At 35.8% G+C, this 17,265-nt stretch overlaps 3 protein-coding genes and 1 pseudogene across 3 annotated transcripts; 3 read left to right on the top strand and 1 right to left on the bottom strand.

Annotated features, from left to right (window-relative positions):
• Positions 1 to 116: 116 nt before the first annotated feature.
• Positions 117 to 17,133, top strand: LOC127182913 (trace amine-associated receptor 4-like; annotated as a pseudogene).
• Positions 2,803 to 3,813, top strand: taar10b (trace amine-associated receptor 10b). The gene has a single exon (XM_051138620.1). It carries the CDS (start codon positions 2,803 to 2,805, stop codon positions 3,811 to 3,813), a length of 1,011 nt encoding a protein of 336 aa, XP_050994577.1.
• taar11 (trace amine-associated receptor 11) lies at positions 6,264 to 7,250 on the bottom strand. The gene has a single exon (XM_051138623.1). It carries the CDS (start codon positions 7,248 to 7,250, stop codon positions 6,264 to 6,266), a length of 987 nt encoding a protein of 328 aa, XP_050994580.1.
• Positions 9,030 to 10,792, top strand: taar1b (trace amine associated receptor 1b). Its single transcript, XM_051138622.1, has 2 exons — positions 9,030 to 9,375; positions 9,505 to 10,792. Exons 1-2 carry the CDS (start codon positions 9,093 to 9,095, stop codon positions 10,089 to 10,091), a joined length of 870 nt encoding a protein of 289 aa, XP_050994579.1. The 5' UTR covers positions 9,030 to 9,092; the 3' UTR covers positions 10,092 to 10,792.
• Positions 17,134 to 17,265: the final 132 nt, after the last annotated feature.

Here is a 17,265-nt window from a genome sequence, read left to right as displayed (position 1 = left end):
TTAAAAATCAAAATATAAAAAAGTTTAAAGGATTTATGATGATGATGACCGTTAAAACGCGTCATCACAAGGTTGTGAAAAGGGTCCATAATAAGCCCCGCCCACCGGCGTTCAATCGCGTAACTGCTGCACTGGATGTTGGTGTCGTGTAGTCGCGTCAAAAGCAAATAATGGCCATAATATTTACTAACGATATGAACACTGGGTACAGTAAGTTTCTGAGGTGCTCCACACGGTTGAATGCTCTTATAACAAAATAAACAGAAGTATGAAATGACCTGCGTTTTGTTCGAACAGCTCGTTTGTGTCTCTGTACAGACTTCACAAGAACTTCAGCGTCATGAAGTGGATAGTTTATTTTTAATGGCTTCCCCTGGCATTGGACGAGATGTCTGTTTGGAGCATTTGACTGGAGATTGTTTTGTAAACAAGGCACAGTGCAAAGGAGAGTTCACAAAGATGAAGAAGCCAACTTGGATCAGACAGCAGCTGCATCTCGAACTGTAAGTAAACAATTACACAATGCTTTGTCTGTTAATTGATAATGTTTTTAAAACACCAACATGCAGAGAGGGGGTGTTGAACTTGATACTGTTTTCTTGAGGTTATCCAACAGTGGCTGTTTATTTATGTGTGTTTTAGCAATAATGTTTTTATTTGGCCATTGATCTTTGCATGTATTTTACATCATGTAGCAAGCGGTTTAAAGGAGTAGTTCATTTCCAGAACAAAAATTTACAGATAATGTAACGTTACTCACCCCCTTAACATCCAAGATGTTCATGTTTTTCTTTCTTCAGTCATAAATAAGTTATGTTTATTGCAGAAAACATTACAGGAATTATCTCCATATTGTGGACTTCTATGGTGCCTGCGAGTTTGAACTTTTAAAAATGCATTTATATGCAGCTTTAAATGGCTCTAAACAATCCCAGCCGAGGCATAAGGGTCTTATCGAACGAAACGATCTGTCATTTCCTAAAAAAATTACAATTCATATACTTTTTAACCTTTTTAACCAAAAATGCTTATCTTGTCTAGCTCTGCCATGTATGTGTACTCTGTGCACTCGGTTTAAGACAGTTAGGGTAGGTTGAAAAACTCTAATCTCGTTTTCTCCTCTAACTTCAAAATCGCCCTACGCTGCAGAAGTACCAACCCAGTATTTACAAAGTGAATGTGAAAAGAAGGTCAAACGCCCTTTACAAAAAAGGTAAAACACAGCATGAGCTACATGGCAGAGCTAGACAAGACAGGCATTTGAGGTTAAAAAGTATATAAAATTTTTTTTCTTTAGAAAATAACTGATCGTTTCGCTAGATAAGACCCTTATTCCTTGGCTGGGATCGTTTAGAGCCATTTGAAGCTGCATTTAAACTGCATTTTGGATGTTCAAACTCACGATCATCATAGAAGTCCACCATATGGAGATAATTCCTGAAGTGTTTTCCAAAAAAACATTATTTCTTTACAACTGAAGAAAGAAAGACATGAACATCTTGGATGACAAGGGGGTGAGTACATTATCTGTACATTTTTGTTCCGGAAGTGAACTAATCCAGTCCCCCTGTAGTTAAATTTTTTATCCCTTAAAACTGATCTTTGATAATCAAAATTACATATTTAAAATGTTTTTTCTTGCGAAAATAATTTTCTTATGCCTTAAAACAGCTTGAATGTAACTCTACCACCCTTGCCTCATTTACTATATGCGGATCTATGAATATGCAAATTGGCCCCGCACCCACACAGTCACACCAGCCAGAGCCCCCTGATCCACTAACTGAACTGTAGTAAATGCGATATAATGGCAAAACACAGATAATGACTGATAGAACTATGTTTTTACTAGCGGACAACTACAGTAGATACTGTTACATTAGTTAAGTTACTTACTTGGCGATGTCGTGCCCTCAAAATGCCTTGAAGACTCGAATGCAGCCTAGTTTGTGATTCCAGTTCGCGTCTGCGAGCATATGCGAGTGAAGTGCAGATGGCAATGCGGGACTGGCACATGGTTTGTCTAAAAGCATATTAAAAACACCACATAGACAAATAAACAACATGAAAATCTTGATTTTTCACTACAGGGGGATTTTAAGTCTCTGGAGTTGGTGTTTTGAAAGAGCAAAAAGCCACAAACCGTATTCATCCGCACAGTCAAATGAAGTGCACCCATAACAATGTTCTTCTGCAAAATGCATGCCATTTTGAATAAATTTAGGACCTTGGTGTTTATAAAACCCTGTTTACAGTCCTGCAACAAAAAAAAAAAAAAACTTAAACTGTTTGTCAAGCCCAACCCAGCCCAGCACATTAAATCATTTTTATAGGCAAGTCGGGTTGATGACTAGCCAAGGTCATTGACCTTGTGAGAGTTTTGTGAGAGAGAGTTTTTTTTTTTAAGTCATACTGTATTAAATTTGTCCCTTAGAGTCAGTTTCAGGGCCTTGTTGCATTTTCTGCTGTTATGATGTTTTGGGAAGATTGAGGTTGCTTTGGAAACACAAACGTTGTGTGATTTGACAGGAGGGAGGTTGTTATGAAACTTGTGCTATAAATGTGCTCACTGTGCTACATGAGGTGGTTCATTGTAGAAGGAAAGGTAAGAATGCAAAATAAGATTTTAGCGCAGATGCATTCTCTTTGTTTGGTCGATTTAAGTATTGCACTGAAAATCTAGTGAGCTTTTAACATGTTATTTATTCATAGAGATGCGTAAAATAGCTGCACTATTTTTTAAAGGCTAAAATTAACCTCACTCCATTGTTTCAGACAGGTAAGCTGCAGTGAATTATATAAATGGATGTCCAAATCAACATCAGTCAAAATGGGATCTGGGAAAAACCTCTTCTCTGTTATGAGTTCAGTAACAGGTCTTGTCAGAGATTTATCTATCCGTTGGAAACTCGAATATTGCTCTACATCCTTTTTAGCATCTCTTCAATTGTCACAATCATTGGAAACCTGCTTGTGATCATAACGGTCATTCATTTCAAGCAGCTTCACACACCGACTAACTACCTCATCCTGTCTCTGGCCGTGGCCGATCTGCTTGTAGGAGGAGTTGTGATGCCTCCCAGCATGCTGCGCTCCATCGAGACGTGCTGGTATTTGGGAGATTTGTTCTGTAAAATACACAGCAGTCTTGATGTGACATTGTGCACTGCGTCAATTTTAAATCTCTGTATCATTTCTTTGGAAAGATATTATGCCATATGTCACCCGTTTCAGTATCACAGTAAAATGACATCATCTGCCACACTAGTTATGATTGTTACCTGCTGGACTGTTTCGGCTGCTCTCGGCTTTGGCATGATGTTCTTGGAGCTTAATATTCTTGGCATTGAGGATTTTTACTATAAATACATTGACTGTGTTGGAAAATGCGTGGTGTTTCAGAGCAGAGAGGCAGCTACTGTAATGTCCTTGGCCTGTTTTTATATTCCAGCTTTTGTCATGCTCTGCATGTACCTTAAGATCTTACACGCAGCTCAAAGGCAGGTTCAGGCCATTCAGAGTGTGAATTCTGAATTTAAAAAGGAGGGAAAAGCCACTAAAACTTTAGCCATCATCATGGGGGTGTTTCTGGCTTTTTGGATTCCCTTTTTCATTTGTAATCTTATTGATCCCTTCATCGGATACTCTGTACCACCTCTGCTGTTTGACTTGTTCCTCTGGGTTGGATATTATAATTCCACATGTAATCCCATAGTGTACGCCTTCTTTTACAGCTGGTTCAGACATGCATTCAGAGTCATTTTGTCTGGAAGAATATTTCAGAGTAATTCTTCAAGAACAATATTAGTGTAAATGTGAAATCACTAGCCAAATGCCTATTGAAACATACAGAAATAATCTGCATGTGTTCATGATCTGTGTTAGTGCTCATTTGCTGTATTTTGATACCTGATGGGCCTCAGAATGTTGCTTTTATTGTATTTTTCTGTGTGTCCAATTTTGCCTCAGCAACAGAAATAAAGATCATCTGTCATGTTTCCTGATCATCGCTCGATCTAGAACTGACCCAACCACAAATATTATAGTCTTTATTGACTTGTTTTCAGTAAAAACACCTGTAATTATACTTAAACGAATAAAAGTGTATTATTTTGGTAACACTTTACAATAACGTTTTATTTTCTTAACAAGAACTAACAATGAACAGTACTTAAACAGCATTTCATAATCTTGGCTAATGTTAATTTCTGCATTTACTAAAACTTTTTTTTTTTTAAATCAAAGGTTTAATAAAAACATTAGTTAATACACTTATATACACACATGTTTTAACCATAAACATTAACAAAAATTAATAAATGCTGTAAAAATATATATTAAGTAATGTTAACAAATTAGAATTTATTGCGGACAGAAGCCGGACAGAATACACCTAGTTTAAAGATTTATTCCCTAAAAAGTCTTAATACTGTATGTTTTAAGGTGTTTATTCTCAAATTTGTTCTGATATAAAGATTTGCAGTGCAGAGATCTGCATGTGTTAAGGCCTGTGTGTGTTTGTGTGTGTATACCTAGTATTCTGTGTGTTATGACGTCCAAATGTCCCCATGAGTATAGTAATGCCAGTAATACCAGTAAACAACAACATTATCAGAGGGGTCAAAGTTTGTTTGGTTCAGTGTGACCCCTGTAGCCACTGCTGGTGAATGTTGTAACTACACAGTCTGGCAGAAAAAAACATGTTCCTCTCTTCACTTCTTTTTAAAACACTAATTTTAGAGAATGTTTTCAAGCAACATGCATATCACAAATATTTCATAACCGTTTAATGGACTACACATCTAGATAGTTTAGCCAGTATGTAATGATTACCCTATTGAAAAATAAATATGCTAAAATGTATTTAAAATATTTCATGCTAAGTATACTACAAATACACTTACGTATTATGTACTCAATAAAAAGTTGTACTTTTAGTATACTAAACTGGTATATTTAAAGTCTGCTAAATTGGAACAACTATTGTTGGACTAAGTAGTTGTTGAAGTAGTGCTAAACTCCAACTGAGGAATATTTGATTGTGCTAAAGTGGAATTATTGCAAGCATACTTTAGGTACACTTCAAATATTTTGCATTTAAAGACCAGTATTATTTAAAGGTCATACAATCCTCATGAGTAGTGACATTAAAACATTTTAGGCTTAATATTAAGAAATGTGCATTGTGCACAAGTGGTACTGCAAATAAAGTTTAAGTACAAATTTTATATCAGAAAGTCTCAAGCGATAGGTCAGTAAATATGTTAATAGACATGAACTATACTTAATATAATTTTAAATCTATTCCCTTTTTAATAAGGTAGGCACAGAAGTATTTATTTTTTATTGATTTATGCAAGACAACAACTCACTTTTGTGTACATCCTAGACTATTTTACCTGGGAGGCCAGTTGTGGTTTTATAACGATAAATCTTATACTTTACATATGGTGAGAGAGCTACAGAACCTTACGTTAAAACATGTATATACAACATAAACCAGTGTATAATTTAATTATTAGCTAATTATTAGAATAATTAGTTAATTATTCTAGCATATCAAAATGTTGCTATTAATAACAACAGTACTTATATTTGATATGAGAAATGATTTGGTCATATATGATTCAGAATTTAGAAAGGCCAAACTGTGAATACAGGTACAGTGACCCCCAGTTTTTAATGCATTGAAGCGCAGGATTTATATATATATATATATATATATATATATACCACAAATGGATTTATAGCCATCATATGATAAGGAATGATAGGATAGGAGTGGATGGATATGAATTAAAAGGCCTCAGTTGATCTTGAAGGCATGAAAACACACAGAATGTTTTATTTTATGTATTGCATGTCTGTTTTGCTTGTCACACATTGTTGATTTAATGACACAGGATTGATGCTCAAGTAGTAAAAATATCTTAGATTATTAAAGAAAAAAAAATACTCAGAAAGGAAGGCAGTGGAAATTACAACAATTATCAAAACATTAGAAATATAAAAAACACATAACAGTGACAAATTAAGTGCGTACATATTCTAAATGCTAAATAAGTAATTATTATTTATTAATGATTATATTAATTATAATGTGGTTCAGACACTTGCATTGAATATAACATTGCTTTTCCTCACAGTATCTACTGAAACATTAAATCTTGCATTTTTACAGAAGAGAAAATGTTAGTGAAGTATGAGAGCATTTAGAATGGAAAAAAAAAATGAAATGACACACCAGATTATATAATAGGCCGTTAGCACAATTTATATAGTTTTTTATATAAAATTTTAGACTTTTCTCTGAACCAGCTGTAAAAGAAACCATAAATCAAGGGGTTAAACACTGCATTCAAATAAGCCACCCACATTAGCACTTCATATAATAGTGCAGGTATTGTATGGTTAACAATAGGATCTATGATGTTACACATGAAATAAGGCGTCCAGCAAGACATGAAAACTCCAATGACAATAGCAAGCGTCTTAGTGGCTTTCAGATCCTTTTTATTAACTGATGATGAGCTTGTGGGGTAGTTATTAATAACACGGACATGTTTCAGTGCTATAACAAAAATCCTGCTGTAAATGCTCACAATTATAAACATAGGGAGAAAGTAAAACACAATCGAATATGTCACTCCGATTTCCCTTCCGTGCAATGCCAAACACCCTCCCTTGCAAGCAACGTGCAGCTCCTCCTCGGTTTCTTTGCTTTCGATTTTCAGCTCTGAGAATATGATGCCAAAGCCGAAAAAGGCAGAGAAGCCCCAGCTGACCAGGATCATGAAAACACTTACACGTGTGGTGATTTTGCTGTGATATTGAAGCGGTTGACAAACCGCATAATAACGGTCAATTGAGATGAACGTGAGGTGCAAAACAGATGCATTACACAGAGTAAAATCAGTGCCGGAGTGAAACTTGCACATAAAGTCTCCAAAGTACCAGCATGTCTCCAAAGAGCGTATCATGCTCGGAGGCATGACAAAACTGCCCAGGAGCAGGTCGGATATGGCCATTGAGACGATCAGGTAGTTGGTGGGTGTGTGGAGCTGCTGGAAAGCAGAGATGGTGCAAATGACCCACAGGTTGCCAAACACTATCAGTATAATGGTTATAGTGAAGAGGAGGTAGAGAGGAGCACGTAAGACAGGAGAATATACAGTCTTTATGCATGAGTCGTTCAGGGATGCAAAACAGAGGCCAAAAGACTCTACTGTCCACGGTTGACTCAGATTCATCGTACAGGCACTTTAATACCTAGAATGAGAAAACAGCGTAATTAAATTCAAAATGTTTCCCACTGAGACACAAAAAAACTTGAATTAAATACCACATATTTAATATACTTAATGTCTAAAATAGTTTGCTGAATTTAAACATCATCTTATTTTTACATGAAATTAGTATTTGATAAGTGAGTGTCATATTTGGCTTGTTTTTTGGTAATCTTACCGCAGAAAGTCTTCCTGTGTCCTGAGTGGATGATTGAACATCTGTATTTTGTAGCCTTTTGAATACTTTCACATAGAGAGAGTGTATTTTTCTGAGCCAGTAAGAAAGGGCTTCTTGTTGTCATGTGATTACAAGGAATTCCTGATTGGCTTTCGTGTCTCAAGATGTTTAAGAGTAAACAGTATGTGTAGCTATTGGTCAGTTTGGATGGTTGTCCAGTTAGTCTTAGCTGGTAGATAATGTAACATTAGATAATGTTTTTATTTTTTTTTTTTTTTATTTTTTGTTATTCAAACAACATAGGAAATATTTCATTATATTTTAGTAGATGTTTTGCTAATGCTTTTTGCTTTGTGAAAGGCTCTTAAAAGCATAAAATTGACTTTTATTTAAATCTTTAATATAAACTTTTTTTTTCTATGTCTGCTGTCTTAAGACTTGTCTTTCAGTCTTCGTGTGGTGCCATCAGCCAGTCAACGTTGTCATGTCTTCTCTTTCTTGCAGATTGAATTTATAGTTTTTGAGTTGTATATGCCATGTGACTCATTTTTGACCGCCTTGAAATAGCGGAAAAAACATGTGATGCTTTTCTGAGCAAATTGTTCAATGGTGAAGTGTCTGGTAGCCATAATGTAATACAGACTGGCAAACTTATATTTTGTCTTCAGGCTTTGACTTGGGGAGCGTGTCAAAGGAAAAATCATACAGCTAATTGTTATTGGTCATAATTAGGTATTTACTGATACTGTTGTTTGCACAATTTATTACTAATATATTTTGTGTATTGTTGTTGAAGAATATCAGTAAAGCATGGCAAACAAACATTTTGCTGACAAAACAAAAATTTTGCTTGCATGAACATTTGACATTTGTACTACATTTCCCATAATTTTCTGTGTCAGCATGACATTCCTCTACAATTTTCTAAGGTTCAGATTGATTTAGAAACAAGTTGGATTACAGCATAATTGTCATTTTTCATTTTTTCATTTTATTTTTCAAATACATGCAAATATTTGAGAGATATTCAGTATTTAGTTTTTTTCATATATTCTCTAAGGCAAAAGACAACCATAGCATCCAGTTTATTATTGCCATGAAATCCTTGTTTTATTCACATGTTTGAATTATGCATGTAAAGAATGTGTTTTCATGGAGAGATTGGAATGGAGCTTCAGTTTTGTTTTCGTAACGTGCAGCCATTTGCTTTTGCAGTCCATGCAAACAAAGTCACAGCTGCTGTTCTTAATAAATATATAGACAGACTGATCGGACTTTGTCCCTTCAGCTGTATTTAAAGCTGGTGGAATAAATTAATATTGGTTTTATCTGATAACAGATCAGGGACAGACCAGGAGTTAGAAAGGGAGAAATTCTATTGTGAGAAAAGTTGTTGCTTTGAGAGGCTAATATTTATAGTAACTGCTTCTACTGGAAAATTTAGAAAAAGTTAATTTCTCCCTTGGGAGGAAGTGTGTTGTTATGGAATGCAGCCTTATTTAAACTATAACTGTTTTTGTTGATGGTACAGAAATCAGTCTATAATTTTCCACAAGGCTATTTGTCTTCATGAGTTTCTGCTTCAGCTTCAGCTTCAGATCGAGGTGAATGGACTATCGAGCACTAAAATGGATCTCTGTTACGAGGCTTTGAATGGATCCTGTGGGAAGTATGCACGACCGTTCGGTATCCACGTTCTGATGCTCATCGCCATGATGTTGACCACCATTGTGACTGTCATTGGGAATTTACTAGTAATCATCTCCATTGGGCATTTCAAGCAACTCCACACACCAACAAACCAGCTGATTCTGTCTCTCGCCCTGTGTGACTTTCTCCTCGGCCTGTTTGTCATGCCGTTGAGTGCTGTCCGTTCTATGCAGGGCTGTTGGTACTTTGGGGATTCCTTATGTAAGTTACACACATGTGTTGACATAACTCTCAGCACTGCTTCAATTTTTCATCTTGTGAGTGTGTCTGCCGAGCGCTGTTGTGCCGTGTGCGGCCCATTGACGTATCATTATCGCTTCGGTTTTCCAGCGGTCCTGTTAATGATCTCTATCAGCTGGTTGATCCCTGCTATATTCGCTTATGTGAGTACCTACTTCGAGCTCAACCTTTATGGCGACAGGGATTTCTACGAAACGCACGTACGCTGTGCGGGAGGGTGCCATGTCTTCTTCACCCACGGTCCGGCGGTGGTCATCTCTCTTTTTTCTTTCTACATTCCTGGTCTCATCATTATTGGCATCTATTCTAGAATCTACATGGTCGCCCGGAACCAAGCGAGATTGATTAGTCTTCAGCTGAACCAGCTGAGGAGAGTTTATCCATCGGAAGGCGCGCAACGTCGGGCACAGAAGGCTACGATAACGATTGCTATCGTGGTTGGAGTTTTCCTGGTTTGCTGGACTCCTTTTTTCCTCTGTAACATCATGAATCCTTTTATTGGCTACACAACACCCCAAATGTTGATCGATGCACTTGTTTGGTTTGGCTATGTCAATTCCACCTTAAATCCTTTCATTTATGCATTCATGCATTCTTGGTTCAGAAAGGCTGTGAGGATTATAGTAACTGGGGGAATATTTCAAAAGAACAGCAGCAGACAACAGTTAGACTTGTAACCAAGACCTAATTCAGAATAGCATAGCACACTGTACAAAACTGTACAAATACAAACAAAACTCAGTCCAAACTTGTGTTAAATATAAAGTGCCTATATGTGTTCTTTTATTAATTTATGGGCTTGTTTTGTCAGTTTTATGGAGGACTTGGTAAATGAGGCCAAAAGAGATTGTATGCATTATAAAGTCTCATTTCAGAAAAGTAACTATTATATTCCAAAGTAGGAAACACGTTAAAGTAGGCCTCATGAATAAGAAGTCAGTTTTATAGTGGTTACTTTACTGAAATTAGATATCCTTCATAATGATGTGTGTGGTCGACAAATGCAACCTCAGGTTGGCGTAGCCTTCGGAACGGAGATCGCCCCCTTTAAACTATTGAAGCAAACCTTTCTGAAACAGCCATGATGTAACAAAGGCTCGTTTGCTGAAGAATTCAGATGGCTTTGCAAAACAAAAGATGCACATAAGTTTTAAAACCTTCATGAAGCAGTGTTTAAAGAGTGTTCATCGCTACTCTTACTACTTTGCCATATCTTTTGACATATTTGACCACATTCGCAGCTTGATTGACAGTCGATGTCATTCTGTCCTCCAAACAAATCAGACAGTAGAGAAGATTAACTTCGGTGGACTTGAACTTGAAAAATTGTGTGTATTGACGTCTTTCTGTGGTTGAAATAAAATACGTTTTGATGTTCCTTCTTGTTTCTTTGTGGTTTAAGTAAAGAAGAAAAGGCTTGTCAATACAGTGATCTGTCACTACACATTAAAGAGCCACAAAATGGCATTTATTGTTTGAATTTCTTAAAAAATGGCAACATTTTAAAGCTGAGGCCTTGTTTCATACCAGAAGTAACCTGCTCTTTCTTGTCTGTTGGCATGCTGTCAGTTTCCTCTTTGCTCTGCAATGTATTTTTCACTGCGTGAGAACATGAAGTGTAGTGTGAGAGAGGCATTGTTTGTCAGACATAGCAACAGTAACTAGCGAGGGGGTTTTTGCAAACGGTCAATTGCGGGAATAGTAAGAGCAATATTATTGCATGCTTTTCAAATACAGCATAGGAAAGTAAGTTAAATTCCAGCTCCTGAAATAAAATCCAGATTCAGAAGACTCAAAGGTTATGTCTTTAGAACTTTAAAGAATAGTTTACCTCAGAATAATAATTCTGTTAGAATTTTATAGATTTATTTTATATTTTATTCATGTTTGTTAAAGGTCCACTGAAGTGCTTTAAAGGGGTCATCGGATGCCCATTTTCCACAAGTTGATATGATTCTTTAGGGTCTTAATGAAAAGTCTATAATATACTTTGGTTAAAAATTCTCAATGGTAGTGTAAAACAACACCCTGTTTACCTTGTCAAAATCAGCTCTGCAAAAATCATCTCATTCTGGTTGAAGTTGCTTTAAATGTTAATGAGTTCTGCTCGCCCTGCCCCTCTCTTCTCTTTGTGGAGTGACGAGCCTGTTTACTTTAGCTGCATTAAGCTGCTAAACTTGTTAACTAGCACGTTATTAGGAAAGGCGATTGCAAAGATTCATAAAAAAAACCCTGATATGCCATTCTGCTGTAAGTGAAGCTGGATCACGGATGATTCGGATGATTTATGTAGATCGGCAGGCGCATTCCCTTCAAAAACAAACGTAATCCACTGCATCTTCAGTGGCTCAGATGTCTGGAGTAAATGACGACTACTATGCTCATTATTACATCCAGCAACACAACACCTCAATCGCTCTATCAGAGATATTCTTGTCTAACTTACATCCCTGCTCCGGCATCGAAACAATGGAGGTTGGACTGTTACAGCTGATTTAAGGCGGGTCTGAGGTAAGACGCTTATGTCAATCAACTATCGTGGGAGCGGTCTCTGTTGGTGTGACATCATACTGACAGGCATCTGAGAATGGCTCGATTTGAAAAAGGGGATATTATTTTTACAGATTAATTAAATCATTATAGGGTAGATGTGTACATACACTGCCAACACACATTAATGTTCAAACAACATGTAAAAGTTAACTTTACATCCGATGACCCCTTTAAAACACGCAGTGTTATTTTGTGTTGACATAATTTCAACTGAAACAGGAATACCCTGCCCCCTTTTTTAAATAGCCAATAGCGTTCGTTTATATCACAGCTTGGGCCAGACCTTAAGCCTTATTTGACAGCATATGGCAGCCACAATCTTATCCATAACGGTATAAAATATACCATTCTGTGTAGAATTCAAATTGGCCCGATATGTTTTATGGTCTACAATGACTCGCACATATGATCCACTTCGTGCTGTCTCTGGACCGGAGCAGACTGCATGCGTGCTCCGGTGGTTTGCATGACACAGCGCGAAACCAGATTTCTTTCGCCCAAATGGAAAGAATATTTACACTGTCTGAATCGTTCCGTATCCCCTAAATAGTGCGCTAAGTGCCATTCACTCTACAGAAAATACAAATTCTGTGAGCAAGTGACCGATTTCAGCTGGACCTTTCATTGTCTATTTATAGCGTAGGGGGCCGGACGCTTCGGTTTCTAGAAAGCATTTGATTGGATGGAAAGTTTGATGAGAAGCTGAAGTACAGGGTGATGTCATCAAAATCATTGATCCGTATTGGTGGAAGTGAGAGACTGTAAGTTTTGAATGCTTATATCTTGTAAATGCGAATTTGTCATTGTTTTGAAACACACTAGATTATACATAACCTTAAGGCTAACATATTCATACTAAAAGCCAAAAAACTTAAGTTTTGATTTCATGGGGACTTTAGGCTCCAAAGTTGGCAAATAAATGTTTAATCATAGCTTATGCACTACATTGCTTTTTATGTGATTATATATTGAAAATATTCCCACTATTTTCCCCCCATTTGTTATTGTAGCTTCAGAAGATTTTTTTATTTTGGATTTATTTTAGTTTTTCTATAGTGCTTTCATGGTGTACAGTGGAGATATATGAGTCAGGTGCAGATACAAGTTCCTCTGCTTTAGTAAATTTTTAGCAACACCTTAGATGGGTTAAAACCAAGCCTAAATGGCATCACAGGCCTCTGTTGCTTGTTTGCGAACAGTTTATGTGATCAAACTGCATCATAGCCATGAGCATCATGAATCATAACTGAATTAAATACATTTATACTGATGACTTATAATAATGCACTCTTAAATCTAAGTATTTATATGAATTAATACATGCAGTTATTTATTTTTTCATGTTGTTTATGTTGTTTTTAGGGTCCTGGGCCATCTGATGTGTATGTTTTTTTGTTTTTTTTGTGTCTGTTAATTACTGTTTGTCTCTTGTCTGGCATTTCACATCATACCTGTGATAAAGCTCAGTGGGTGATTATGGGTAAACAGGCTGATGTCATACTGCACCTGATGGGTTATTAGTGTTGAAGTGTTCATTCTAATAACCCATCCATGTTGTTGTGTTCATCCTAATGAGTGACAGTGTTAATAATAGGACTTCACACATTTGGATTTTGAGGCATGTTTGAGAGTCATTAAAACGGAGTGGTTGTAACAAGTCTCATGGGAACCTTTGTGAACCAAAAAACAAAACCAAAAAAAAAAAAAAAAAAAAAACAGAAAAACATTACATCATTACAGAAGAGTGTTTGTGTGAATGAGGCCTTTTTTTAGGCCCTATGCATGTGTGTCTGTGTGACAAAACTGACATGAAGGAAATGTATTTTAATGTAAATAATATTTATTATCATATAATTTAAACCGTAAAATGTTATCATGAAATATTTGGAACAAAATCTCATTAGGTACACAAATCATTCAGTCAGTTTTGTTGATATTGAACATGTACAGACCCAGTAAATGTCCTCTGGGTTCACCATCTTAATTTTAGACTGTTTTATCTTACTTTATGGTCTTTTAAAATACCAAAGTGAAATCCCAATATTATGATTATGCAATTTTGTGTGCATGGATTTTGTCTCTGCGTGAAAAGTGCTGAGTGTCTGTGCGTAAGTCTTTCTGAATATTTTAGGCATTGGCGCTGTCAAAGTTTGTGTGAAAATGGCTTGTGATAGTCTTGGAAGTATTAGTAAAAATGGATTAAAAGTTATAATGTTTTAACAAATTTGTACCAAATCGCACAAAATTGACTACAAATATTTATCATTTTAACTATTATTTCAGATCAAACATAATCATACATTATTTTTTCCCAATTTGCTATAAAGAAATGTTTGAATGAATTCTAAATATTTTTTCCCATGTATTTTTCCAAATAAAAATAATAAACGTGTCATTTTTGGTGGCTTGGGCAATGAAAACATTGACAGAGCAAGTAAAATTAAATAAATAAACAAGCAATAAAACAAACAAACAATAAATATATCAATGACAAACAAACAATACAAATCCTTTCTAGTACATATGTTTGTCTTTTTTCAGCTGTTCTCCTGTCCATTTATTATTTAAAGACATACAGTTAAAACGTTGCTTTCAGTTATTGTTAGTGTTTTGCCTAAGTTTCATTGCTCTCATGTTGTTTGTCATTAGACTAAAGCACAAGTTAAAGTTTGTTTGTAATGTCAGTCTCCCTAATGATGAATGTTCAGCTCTGTAGGGCATTATTAGTAAACAAGTTGGCTGCGATAATAACATGACACAATACAGCTAATAAGCTTCATGTACGGCATAAGTGCTAAACAGGTGAGCACTGGTATTAACACCTTTGATTGGTCAGACTCCTTTGAGAGTCACTCAGATAAAATGGAGTTTGATAACAAGTCTCATGGGTCTAAGGCATTAATGAGGTGTGTGTGACTGACAGCTATGGATTTGAGAGCCTGTAGGCCCAGATAGACATTTGCTGTGCAAAAATCCCTCAATTTTAAACATATAACAAGTGTTAAACGCAACCTCTTCTAAAAGTTAAGAAACACTTAGATCAGCACAGAAATTGCATTTACTGTAGTTGTAGTTATATAGTTTAAATACTTCAAAAAGCAATATAAAGACAGACTGAAAGTTTGAAGGTTCGAAGTTTATAGTTTGTATATTTTAAAAAGAGTGTGTGAAGTTTATTCCTCTATTTTTAAATTTAGGCCTTTTCCACTGTCTAACACTAAAGACACTATTAAACACTGTTAAATTACACTTCAATTCTCAAACTGAATACACATTTTTCTGCTGTGTTATAATGTTGTGAAGCCCAAATTTACTTTTTTTAGTTTTAGTATTTTATTTATTTAATTATTTGTATTATTATTTATTTATTGTAATAGACAAAATGTATAAAATGTTTTATATAGAGCAATAACATATAACATAACATATAAATAATTATTGGCTTATTGGTATCGGCCACAGTTTTAATGTCTGTGCATCCCTAGCTGCTAGTCTTTTTTTTTTTTTTTTTTTTTTTTTTTAATGTTGCATAGTTGTTTAATAATAATAACAATTCTAGAGGGCCAGAAGGCCCTGAAAATATATATGTAAGGATGTATATTTCACTTCACTGATGAAGATCTCGGATGTTGTTTTTTTCCATCAGTACATATTATATTTCATGAAAATGTCCATTTTTTTCATTTTAATCTCTTGAGTTTGTTGTTTTTGTAACCATGGGTTAAATTGACAAGTGTGGGTGGGTTCCTCTGAATATGAGAGTATATATGGACAAATCTGATCTACATTGAGTCCATTTATGGGGTTAAATTGGATGGGCATGTACTACATTTGTATTTATCTTTCTTTGGATTTAGGTCTTCATCAAACTGTAATTCATGAATTATTTTTTTTAATACTTATGTTTATATTTTTTAGCTTTTTTATGACTACAAAGAAGATCTTTTTGGCATCCAGGGCAAATGTGATGACTTTCAATGAGACTGATATTTACTTTGAAAATATGTTTCTCTGCTATCCACTCCTGCCAAACTCCTGTCAGAAACTGCAGCGTCTTATTGTGGTTAAAGTGGTGATGTATGTTTTCTTGGTGCTGATGATCCTCACAACAGTTTTTGGGAACCTGCTGATCATCATCTCCATCTCTCACTTCAAACAGCTTCAGTCTCCAACTCATCTGATCGTTCGCTCTCTGGCTGCCAGTGACTGTCTGCTGGGCTCTTTGGTCATGCCGTACAGCATGGTGCGATCTGTTGAAGGCTGCTGGTATCTGGGAGCTGTTGTGTGTAAAGTTCATTCTAGTTTGGACATGACCTTCTGTATTTCCTCAGTGCTGCATCTTGGTTTAATATCTGTTGACAGGTACATGGGCCATTTGTGACCCTCTGAGGTACAAAATGAGGGTCACAAACAACACTGTGACTGTTTTTACTACCTTCACATGGCTGTTTTCATTTCTCTACAGCTTTTCTATTGTGTTTTCAGGTGTAAACAAAATTGGCTTGGAATCGTTCATCATGCAGGTTTACTGTGTGGGAAGTTGTGTTTTGTTTTTTAACAAAGAGTGGGGTATTATATGTCCAGTTCTCACATTTTTCCTTCCTGGGACAATTATGAGCTCTCTGTATTTAAAAATATTCTATGTTGCACGAAAACATGCAAAGGTTATGTCAGAAAGAGTGACTGGAGGGATGAAGAGCCAAAGCTCTGCTCACAGAGAGAGAAAAGCAGCTAAAACTCTGGCCATTGTCATGGGTGTTTTTTTGTTCTGCTGGCTGCCCATTTTTATTGCAACTATCATTGATTCTTCCCTTAATTTCATGACTCCTGGTGATGTTTTTGATGCTTTGGTGTGGTTCGGCTACTTAAACTCCACTTGTAACCCACTGATCTATGGATTTTTCTATCCTCGGTTTCAGAAGGCCTTTAAGGTTCTCATATCATCCTGTATTTATGGCTTCAGTGATTCAAGCACCTTGACATTTGAATGAATATATCAGTCTTTTTTATATCAGGTTATCATGTTATGCATCTCACTAAACATTTTCTTTCTCTTATTAACCTACATGCTTTTATCTATGATATTGTGGACAGTATCCGAAAATATGAATAAGATTTTACAACTATTGAAACAAACTGTTTTAAATATTACAAAAAACCTCCTAAATTTGCATTCCTTATAGCTGGAAATTATAAGTGCAGCAGTCACTGTTAACGTAAATGTAGTGCAAGGTTACCCATCAGTCTAAGATAATTTAGAAATGAAGTAGATGAAGACATAAAATGATATGTGATGTA

This window comes from Labeo rohita, chromosome 20 (genome assembly GCF_022985175.1).
Source record: "Labeo rohita strain BAU-BD-2019 chromosome 20, IGBB_LRoh.1.0, whole genome shotgun sequence".
Classification (NCBI taxonomy): domain Eukaryota; kingdom Metazoa; phylum Chordata; class Actinopteri; order Cypriniformes; family Cyprinidae; genus Labeo; species Labeo rohita.
The sequence above is the reverse complement of the archived record's forward strand: the minus strand, read 5'-3'. Positions and strand labels throughout refer to the sequence as shown.